Source organism: Anopheles ziemanni, chromosome 3, assembly GCF_943734765.1.
Source record: "Anopheles ziemanni chromosome 3, idAnoZiCoDA_A2_x.2, whole genome shotgun sequence".
NCBI classification, from domain to species: domain Eukaryota; kingdom Metazoa; phylum Arthropoda; class Insecta; order Diptera; family Culicidae; genus Anopheles; species Anopheles ziemanni.
The window spans coordinates 23,411,695-23,421,947 of record NC_080706.1 but is presented as its reverse complement, the minus strand read 5'-3'; the positions used below and the strand labels follow the sequence as shown (position 1 = coordinate 23,421,947).

General features: G+C 50.0%; 3 protein-coding genes across 3 annotated transcripts; all 3 read right to left on the bottom strand.

The window, feature by feature from the left end:
* Nucleotides 1-361: 361 nt before the first annotated feature.
* LOC131284364 (histone-lysine N-methyltransferase Suv4-20-like) lies at nucleotides 362-2,727 on the bottom strand (the record flags this gene model as incomplete). Its single annotated transcript, XM_058313219.1, has 1 exon — nucleotides 362-2,727. A coding segment is annotated over one exon (2,247 nt), but the record flags the coding sequence as incomplete, so codon positions are not given.
* A 182-nt stretch (nucleotides 2,728-2,909) lies between these two features.
* Nucleotides 2,910-5,882, bottom strand: LOC131290008 (alpha/beta hydrolase domain-containing protein 17B). Its single transcript, XM_058319385.1, has 4 exons — nucleotides 4,725-5,882; nucleotides 3,450-4,085; nucleotides 3,170-3,302; nucleotides 2,910-3,105 (listed from the first exon to the last, which is right to left on the bottom strand). Exons 1-4 carry the CDS (start codon nucleotides 4,736-4,738, stop codon nucleotides 3,022-3,024), a joined length of 867 nt encoding a protein of 288 aa, XP_058175368.1. The 5' UTR covers nucleotides 4,739-5,882; the 3' UTR covers nucleotides 2,910-3,021.
* A 1,652-nt stretch (nucleotides 5,883-7,534) lies between these two features.
* Nucleotides 7,535-9,946, bottom strand: LOC131288436 (uncharacterized). Its single transcript, XM_058317569.1, has 4 exons — nucleotides 9,658-9,946; nucleotides 8,316-8,500; nucleotides 7,974-8,075; nucleotides 7,535-7,627 (listed from the first exon to the last, which is right to left on the bottom strand). The coding sequence occupies exons 1-4, from the start codon at nucleotides 9,944-9,946 to the stop codon at nucleotides 7,535-7,537; spliced, it is 669 nt and encodes a 222-aa protein (XP_058173552.1).
* Between the last annotated feature and the right edge of the window lie 307 nt (nucleotides 9,947-10,253).

Sequence of the window (10,253 nt, the reverse complement as noted above, 5' to 3'; positions counted from 1 at the left end):
ACGCCATGTAACGTTTAACCTATCCTTTGATCGTACGTTCGTTTTTAAATTTTACTACTTTTGTTTTGTCTTAATTGCCAGATTACGATCTAAAAAATGAAAACAAAAATAAGAACACCATCTAGTAATGATATTACTTATACCATCCGATCTGCGGATGCATCGCGTGCAAGATGTCCCTGCCGGGCATCGCTTGTTTCCACGTGTCCTCACTGATATAATGATTGTTTCCCGTCCGTCGATTCCGACACTTGCTTCTTATCAACAGTTAAATTGGAAACTGACCGTTAGTAGTTCTTAAAATTCCTAATGCCGTAAAGTTAAGAAACGGAAACTTCTTCGGAGCAGAAGCAACGAGTACTGTGTATATCAATTCATTCCAATTCCGTTCCCTGGTTCGATATACTACCGCATTTCCCTGCCCGGGAAGCTTCGATTTATTCCGTTTGGCCTAACTAAGGGCACAGCAACGGCGTGGAGTTAGCAGCGCGTTTCAAGGATCGGCTCGTTTATCTTCGAATGGGAAGCCGTCTTGCGCTGGGACGCCTCGCCAAGTCCACCGATGCTTCCACCGATCGAGCCCACGCCGAGGCTGCTGCCGCTTCCGCCCATCTTTTTATTGCCCCCGGGCACACCGGACGACTGTTGGTGCTGGTGCTGTTGCTGCTGGATCGTATCGTTGAGGAAAGCCGGCGGTGACGGAAAGCCGGCCGAGTGGCTGTACTTGTTCATCTGCTCGCTCAGCCGGCGTATGTTCAGCTGCAGCTCGTCGTCCTTCTGCGAGGGCGTCGAGAAGCTGTGGCGCGGCTGCAGATGGTTCGGGGCCAGGAGGTTGAGGGAGGCCTTCGCCATCGGATCGGACGTTACACCACCGCCCGCCTGGTGATGATGATGGTTGAGCTTCTTCCCCGGTGATTGCGGCGTGGACGAAAGGAAGCTCAGTTTCGGAGACGGTTGCTTTCTTGCCGTCGGCGAACCGCTTCCGTTGTAGCTGCTGAAGCTACCGCTGTTGCTCGTACTGGTGCCGTTGTTGTTGTTGTTATTGTTGTTATTGGCGTGTCCATTCAGCGTCGAGTTGGATGCGTTCTTCTCCATCTTCGACGGCGGGGGAACGGGCGACTTGCCTTTGGCCGCTATCGATGAGGGCGACTTGTTCGAATCGCCGGATCCACCGGACGGAGGCTGCTGGAAGAAATCCTCATAGAACGAGGGTGACTTGGAGCGCTGCAGCTTCGGGCGGGTTATCTTCTTGCGCGCATTAAATCCCGGAACCGTCCCGTCCACCCCCGGAATGGTGAGCGTCTTCTCGATCCGACCGAGCGATTGCTGTTGGCAGAGCTTCAACGATGGCAGCTCGCAATCGTCCCTGCTGGTGTTGGTGGTGCTGCTGCTGGCGGTGAGTGATTTGGTTTGATGCGTTAGAACGTTCCGTTTCCTTCCGGTTCCCTTGCTTCCACCACCACCACCACCACTCGCCGGCAGGTTTACATTCGAACGCCAAACCCACGGGTCGGTTTGTTTCATCATGCAGTCGAAGCGCGACGATCCTTTGCCATACGATTTGCCACTGTTGTCGAGCGTCTTCGATTTCTCCTGCTTGGAGGCCGGTGACGACGAGTTGCTGGCCGACATCCTCGTCCAGGGATCTGAAGGGACGTACACGAGGCAGCTGGTGCTTCGGTTGGTGCTACTGTTGGCGTTCAACTGCAAGCTACTGCCAGCGCCAGCTTCCGATGCCATCGACGGTGGATCACTTTTCGCGTCCTTGCCATACACGCCGCCGCTGTCTTTCTGCGGTGGCGGCACCTTCCGGGTGCTTCCATCATCCTCGAACTCCTCGTTCGGTGACAGCTTCACCGAAATGATGTCGTTCTCGTCCGACACCATTATCGAGTGCTGGTGGCGCACGGGAGGGCGCGGCGAAAGACTGCGGGTGTTACGCAGCAACCGTGGCGGTTTGCTGTCCCCCAGCGAGTTTGACTTTTCTAGCGTCCGCTGCTGTTGATGGTCGGGCGTTTTCTGCGGTGTCAACTTCTGCGGGCTCACCTTCGGGCTGGGCGCGTGCTTCATCGGGCTCGTCGCCACGTGCCTGCTGCCGGCGGCACTGCCCGAATTGATGCTCAGCGTGGACAGCCGCCGGTAGTGGCTTTCCGTTTTCGGCGAGCAGTTAAAGTCGAACTTGGTGTCGGTGGAGGCTTCCATCTTCGGGCTGCGGCACGTCGCTTCCGTCTTGAGCGGGCTGTTCGATTTGGGGCTCGTCGAGGCGTCCTTGAACTTGGACGAGTTGTGCTTCTTCTGGCCCGTCGCCGGTGCCAGCGCTGCTCGGCCGGCAGCGTCCGGGGGGCTGCACTTGCCACAACGGCGCCGTCCACCATCAACCGCCGACGGGGAGTAGAGCCCGCAGGTACACTGCTGATCGGCACCGTTGGCGAACAGATCGAGGCTCTCGGTGCTAGCGTTGCGCTTGGTCGGTTTCTTCTTACCCGGCACATCGCACTGCAACTGGTACGGGTTCTCGTACGATGCCAACTCCTTCCGGATGCTGCTGCTAATGGTCGAATGCGACGGAGGCGCGTGTGGCTGGTGGTGATGGTGTTGGTGGTGCTGGTGATGATGGGTGCTATGGTGACTGTGAGCCACACCGGTCTTCGATCGTTCCGACCGACTAGATGATGCCGATCCTGCTTTGTTGCCACAACTGCAGCCGTAACTCGTGCTGCTGCTGCCTGTTGTTGGCCCGGATGGCAGCGAGTGCTATAAAAGTTTTTCACTTCCACTGCTCCGGGCGGATGCCGATCCGCCGGCGGTCGTAGCAGTAGAACCGCTTCCGCCTCCGCTGCTGCCTGTGCTGGCGCTAGCTGTCGCCGTTTCTTCCGTGGTACCGCCACGCTTGTTACTTCCTCCTGCCGCGGCTGCTTTGGTCGACGCTCGCTGGGGACTTTTGGTAGCCGCTGCACCGGCCGTCGCCCCGCCACCGGACGATGAGGCCAGCTGACCGGCAGAGGAAGCCTTCTTTAATTGTCAGTTGCCCAGCTCGATCGCGATGAATTTCTTTAGCCGATCTAGGTACTGATTGTACAGCTCCACATCGTTGTGTCCAGCACCCTGTGGAAAGAAATCGAATTCGAGTCACGTCTGGGATCGTACACACACTTGCTTCTGTTCTTACCTCGACCCACAGCGGCTCTACCGCCTTTGGACACTTTTCGTAAATGCTCAAACCGTGGGAAAAATCTATAACTTCGTCTTCCGTGCCGTGAATCACCAATACGGGTGATGTTATCTTGGACACCTTATCAATGCTACGAACAAAAATAAATTGATTAATAGGGTTTCATAATATCCTCTGGAACAACAGTGCGTTTCGTGTATCATAAGAGTCAAATTGCTATAAATTGATGTATATATAACCTCAACTGTTTAGTGGCTTACGCGCGTTTGATTCGTACCTGGGAAAAACGTCGAAAAACCAAGTCCGCTTCGTGTTGGGAAAGGCCACCCTCATCCCCGACATCAGGGGCGAGTGTAGGATCACAGCTCCAACCTCGTACCGGGCCGCCAGGTCGACGGTCGGCACGGTACCGATGCTCTGCCCGTACAGTATGATGTTCTCCGGGCTGACGCCGAACCGCGTCCGCAGCGAGTGCCACGCCGCGTCGATGTCGGCGTACAGGTTCTTCTCCGACGGCTTGCCCCCGCTCATGCCGTAGCCCGAGTAGTCGTAGCTGAAGATGTTGCAGTTGATGCGCAACCCCAGCCCCAGGTAGAAGCTGCTCATCTGGCCCAGGTCGACGGCGTTGCCGTGGGAGAACAGGAGCGTGTACTTGGCGTTCGGGGTGCATTTCACGTAGATGCAGGACAGCTTGTTGCCGCGGGAGGTGCGCGTGAAGAAGCCCTCGATGTTTTCCTTCTCGCGCTCCGAGTACGGCCATTCGGCGCGCTCGTTGAAGCTAAGCAGGTACTTCGCCTTCGACTCGTCGATCGGCGTCAGGTTGTAGGTCGGTTCCGGCGGCAGGAAGGCAAGTTTGGCCGCTATTCGCCCCGGAAACGGCGGGCAGCAGAACAGGCAGCAAAGTTCACCGAAGCTGAAATCGAAAGCAAATAACTATCAGGGATCGACTTCTGAGTTTGTCACATATTTCCAAAGTAACCTTGCATGAAACTCAAATCTACTGCGTCGCAACAGTCGCGATCCATTATACAAGGCCGCTCATTGCCTAACCACCGCTGTTAACAATCAGCAGGCTTTATGATCGTGTATTCGATCGCGTTAATCTAAGCAGGCAATTAACGCCTCGGTGCGAACTCTGGCTCCTACGTAGGCACAATTGTCGTGGGGAAAGGCATAACTTTTCCAATCCAATATGCGTGAGAGGCATTAATCCGACGAGAAGCAGATTGCTTTATTTTTCGATACGAGGTGGAAAAAAGACCTAATCGATGATGGACACTCCAGACCGGCTCCGCAAATAGACTCATATTGCCCGATAAAAACCGAATGCATTACAACTATCAAGGGCCCATGCATGGCGACTTGTAGCAATTAGTACGATAACACTGGAGTGTAACGGGGTGGGAGGGATGGCAAATAATCGATAAAAATGATACCGGAAAATAAATCATTTCCTTTCCGTAACCCCAATACTCTTTCCCTCGTGTGGCATAAATGCCTTCTACCTTATGCCACCCGTCGCCGTCCCCCCGTTGTCCGCTAGAAGACTTACCTTAGTCCATTCATTATTATGATTATTGATGTTCCGCTAGTCTAGTGTCCAAGTCTGGCAACGATTGCATCCACACAAATTGAAATTAAAAAACGAAACAAAACACTCAACTCTCCTCTTCGTTCGCCGACTTTCGCAATGGTATCCTTGGTGCTTCGTCCTGCTGCTTTGTGTTCAACGTGTGGGTGCACTCTGGTCGTAGCAGGCTTTCTTTTTTACACAACCGCCTGCCCGGATGGCTCACTTGTGTCTGTTTCTTTTTGGTGCTTTTTGCGTATGCTACAGCCACCTAGTTTATTCTCTGTTCCTCGCATACACAGCCTCTTTACGTCGTACAGGTTGCCTTTCGACCTGTTCGTCGCCGTCGTCTTGAAGATTCCAGGCGTAACATACAACCAGGATACGGAACGTCTCGAGTCTAGGCAGCGTCCACCGGTTGCTTTTTGTCTTTGTGTTTGGTCTGTTTTAAGACGACGCAACAAAGTATTGGGCTTTGCAGTACTACGGCTAGATGCGCGGACCAAAACACCACCGTCTGGGACCGTGGCACAATCTTGTTGACTCGCTAAGAACACGCAGATAGCACGGCAATACGCGTTCCGAGAATTCACGTAAACCAGTTTCAGTCTTATCTCGCGAGCGTTAGCTCAAATGCTCTACCTTCTCACGTATAAGTTTTAATTAAATCGTTCCATCGCCACGGAAAAAACAAATCCTTCGTTTGATTGCGCTTTGTCTGCTACCGATGTGTGCATGTGTGTGCATGTATGTTTGATTTTTGTCTTGTAAATTACTATTTACGTTTGTGCGACTTTCTTGCTTTCTTTTACTGCAAAGCAATTCGAACGGTGATGTATACAGTCGACGATTCGGAAAAATACACAACAACCAGCAATATCCTTGTGCTTTGCTATGGTTCTAATAATTCTACGACCAGCAGACACTAAACACGACTGCAGCGGGACTACTCTGCATCTGCACAAAGATTTTTCACCTCACCATTTGTGTACCGTGTTTCAACTAGCTAGCACTACAATTTCCTTCGTTGCGTTTTCTTGTTCAATATATCACTTTGCATCCGACGCAGGAAAGTCTGCCGTGTTGCAGGGTTTTCGCGTTGTGCGCTCGGTTGGGTATTTCTACGAAGCAAAAGCTAAAAATCGCATCCCAAACCGATCGGAGACGCGGTCAATAGGCAGTCTAGTAGAAGGGTCAAATCATTCCATGCATTTTGACAAGTCGTCGAAAGGAAAATTCATATGCCATTAAGGAAGGTTTAAGTTGTTGCTCAGAATCTGACATAAGTTTTGACAGTTAGGTTTCCTTTGTTGATTCTTCGAACGACTGCATAAATTATGTTCAAACTGTATCCATGGGTGGCGTTAAACATTTTTCGTCCTTACCAGATCTATCGTTCATTTGGTTACATCCGTTTTAAAACTCTGCCGTTTTGTTCTAGAGATGTCCTAATTTTGTGTCAGCTATCACGAGCTCATACAAAAAGTCCCCTCGAAGTTGTATTTGAGCGGATTGGTTGTTCGATTATCAAGAGAAATTGAGCTTTAATATTAATTATATTCAATTTAATCTGAATTAATAGTAAGCAAAATACCATGGAACATAACAGGTACTCAACTTTCGAATAATCCGCAGTTTCTGCACTTTAAATGAAATGTGGTAACCTACCCGGTTGACAAAAATTCAAATTTTTTGCAGCTGTCATGTAGTACCAGCAAGTTTTTCCATGGCAGATTGCTGGGACTCTTGCTGGAACTACATAGTACCAGCAACAATGTCAATTTCTGTCAACCGGGTATTTAATTCATTGATCTTGCTTCGTGATGTTGACTGATTCGGTATAACACGAAAAAATTGTAGCATCGTATTTCACAGCCTTTTCCTCATACCAAATGGGCTTAATATCGTGTGTGAAGAAATAATTCACCAAATCCAATGCAGCTATCTATAAACAATCAGTGACAGTAAGGTACCCGATTTCTGAAGCATGGTGGTTACTTTATCGCTTTTGAGACGACCAGACTGTGTACCCTACCAACTAGAGGTAGAGTAGTAAGGAAATTTGTGACATTTTACACTAAACACAAAGATACATACCTGCTTCTTGCCGTGTTATAGTAACCTTGTACAATCTGAATTCGATTTTTGTCGTTACGCAAACCGATTGCGTTTAACGACAGGGATGACGGTTTTTGTTAACAAAATAGTTGTACTCAGAAAAGATTCTATTGAATCTAACTTTAGTGGATATTTTAATCGGTTCATTCTTAGTTCTACTATTTTTTCTACATGTCACTCAATTGGAAACAATCTCTTAAATTCATTTAATCTTGTGTGATTTTTTATTAATTTCTTATTTCTTTACAAAGTATCCGTTACAAATAGGATTCTGTAAAACTAGATGTAAATGGCTCCTAATGTTTTCATTGTTTAATTTTAACATTACACATGATTATGCTTGCTATATCTAATTTCATATGGTACTTGGGACTTTGGTAATGATACAAATTTTCCATAGTTCTTAATCTATGGTACACATACCATATTCTCCGTTTATCACCTCGTCTTTTTGTTCCCTTTTTGCACAGTAAGTCCGTGACTTTGCGCATGGATCTATGCAGGAAGCGATAGTTATGTAGGTTTGCTTAACACTATAAAAAAAAGGTATAAAGAAGCCAAATTCTCGGCCTCTTCGCAATAATTTTAGGTGGAAACTTAAATCTATAATCCAGTCCTGCTGCTGCGTTAGCGAACGATTTGGTATCACACGTGATAGAAGCATCCTCAACGGTTTAGTGCGACGCAGACTTCGACTTCTTCTGCATTTCCATGTAGATCAGCGTAGCGCCAATGTTGATCCCGCCCCACTTCGCACAGTCGGATATCTGGAGTGAAGGATACAGAAAGCACCGATTAAGTTCGACCTCCAAAAGTGAACCTCCGTTTTACAGCAAGCCCCCCAAGCATAGCACATAAATGTACGCCACAAATTAGTATGTACACGTGTTATCAACGGGCGTACACGCTCACTATCGTGCACTGAACTGTATCGTTAAGTATCGTCCGCCACCACCAGAGCTAAGATAACATTACGAAATAATTTATAAAATGGTCTGCTTTGTCAACCTGAATGAATGTGAGCTCTCCGGGTGCACCGAGTCGTACAGGTCAGAAGTAGCTGGTGTTGGCGCCCTGCAATGCGTCCTCGAACCGTTTCAGTAACGCACTTACTTGTCGCTTCCGGCTATCCTGCGGCCGGTCGCCGTACCGGCAGAATTCGGAAAAGTGCTGACTGTTGTGGAACACCATCTGACACTTGGAGGCGTATTTTATCTGTGGTAAATTGAGAAAAAAAACATCGGAAATGTAGCTTAGTGTAAAAATAAAATTCTCGAAATTTTGCTATCTTTCGATACAGGGATGGGAGGACGGAGTGCAACGTCAGTTCTCACGTGCTTATCTTGCTTTATCTAAGGCTTAGCGAAAGATTATACAATTCCGAGAAAATTTTCAAAAATTAATCAAACGGTTTTCATGAAAGGTCTTGAAGAAACGGAAACTTTCCCCTCTCACCTGCGCTAGAATGTCCTTCTCCGGATGCGCCTTCTTCGTGCGGTCGGCCACGTTGTTGATCCGCAGCTGGTAGCCCTGCTGCCAGAGGCTCGGCAATGTGACGCAGTACACCTTCATCGGTTTCTTCTCGTTGTCCTTCATGCGCACGGAATAGATTTTGACGTTCTCAGCCGTCGGCTTGAGGGCTGCGCGGGAAAAAGGTGCAAGAATAACGCATATCGTGTCCGGGAGTTAGATAATGGTCGAGAAAAATAGCACAAACAACTGCACCGGTTGGTGCGGAAATTCTAGCCCCTTAATGAATGCCCGACTCTGGCGTCACCGATGATTACGTGCACCGGTTTAGAACGTTGGCCTCGGCCAGAGAGCGGGAGACTTGGGAAGGGGGGTCTCGAACCGGTTGCTGTATGGAATTGGCCGTGCCCCTTCTAGGCGGAATGAAAAAAAAAGACAAACGTAGCTCGTTGCTGTTATGGTGTGGACAAAATTAGCAGCTAGCCGCAAACGCCATTATTGGTTTTATTGATATCGACACCCGGCAGTGGATCGGATGGACCGCGGTGAACTTGCCATTCGTTGGACGAGCTGTCGCGCAGCAGCGGAGACATCATTCCCGAAGGGATGGGATGCGGTCGATCGTACGCCCACCCCCCTCAACAGCCAAATAGCATTGACCACCATGGTGCATGGCCTTTCGAGTTATTTCAAACAAACTCTTCTACGGCCGGCGGCCGCATTCCCCTGCTGCAGCTGTCTCCACGCGAAGACGGCCACACTATTCCGTGTGCATGTAAACAAGTTTCCCCCCCCCCGGCCCGTCTCCCGTCCCCACCACCGACACGGGGTGGGAAGGTGGAGATGGCGCGACAAGCTGCAGCGTCCTTCAAAATCCACACCTTTCGTTGCACGGTGTGCCGTAGACGACGCACCCTTGCCCTCCCCCCATCACAGCAGCTCCCCTTGGCCGTTACAAGTATGCGGTCCTGCTATTATGGTGACGTGAGCTAAAAATAACCCAACCCACCCTTCGACTCCCCTTTCCCGGAACGCTGCTCCCTGCCATCGACCAGTCGAAAACCAGTCCGATAACCGGTGGGGGAGGGGATGGGGACCCCACGATATACTACTGCGAACTCCCAAACCCGGTTTGATCAAGAACACCAACACACACACACACACACAGAGTTAGTCACCGAGATACGCCGCTGTAACACACATGGTGCAACGGGGTGCCGGTCACGAGAATATTCGCCCGAGAGGTGACCATAAAGGATGTTAAAATAATGGTTGGTTTTTTTTAAACATCCCCCACCCCCCTCCCAAACCCGCCGGAAACACTTACATTTTTTCGTCTCGATCGTTGCCACGCCGAACCACGACTCGCCAGTGTCCGTTTGGCGCACCTCGACGATGAAACCGTTCTCGATCACGGCGCAAAAGACGCGCTCCTCGCCGGCATCGAACCACTTGCTTTCGCGCAGCTTCTGCACGGCCACCGAGCTGCCGAAGCTGTTCCGGACCGTGCCGGTTCCGGTGCCAGTGGTGGTGGTGGTGGTGTTGGTGGTGTTTGCGCCGCCGGCCGACGACAGCCAGCTGCCAATGTTCAAACTGTTCCGCCTCAGGAGACCCATCCCGTGACCAGGTGTGGAGATTGTGGGAGGGTGGGAGAGTTGGGAGCAATCTGTCAAGATTCGTTTAAGATCTTCTATCGACTTGGGAGATTGTCTTTGCGGGTGCTCTTTGATTTTCCAACACTTTATTCCACCGCGGAAAGTCCAACGTTGGAGGGTGCACTTTCGAAAATCGCACTTAGTTCGTGAGACTTTGATTGTTTTTAGGGTAACACAGCACTTTGGAGATTTCTTCTAAGATCGGTTCACTTCACTTCGCAACGGTTGAAAGTTTGTCTCTTACTTCGAGCCGTTTGCAAATTTTCTC

What these genes read in the sequence shown, in the direction of transcription:
- LOC131288436 (XM_058317569.1), bottom strand. Translation starts at nt 9,946, where the DNA reads ATGGGTCTCCTGAGGCGGAACAGTTTGAACATTGGCAGCTGGCTGTCG. An exon ending in AACGATCGAGACGAAAAAAT is followed by an intron (nt 8,501 to 9,657) that starts GTAAGTGTTTCC and finishes TTTCCCGCGCAG; the next exon opens with CCCTCAAGCCGACGGCTGAG. An exon ending in AGAAGGACATTCTAGCGCAG is followed by an intron (nt 8,076 to 8,315) that starts GTGAGAGGGGAA and finishes AATTTACCACAG; the next exon opens with ATAAAATACGCCTCCAAGTG.
- LOC131290008 (XM_058319385.1), bottom strand. An exon ending in TTTTTCGACGTTTTTCCCAG is followed by an intron (nt 3,303 to 3,449) that starts GTACGAATCAAA and finishes TTTTGTTCGTAG; the next exon opens with CATTGATAAGGTGTCCAAGA. An exon ending in TAGAGCCGCTGTGGGTCGAG is followed by an intron (nt 3,106 to 3,169) that starts GTAAGAACAGAA and finishes TTCTTTCCACAG; the next exon opens with GGTGCTGGACACAACGATGT.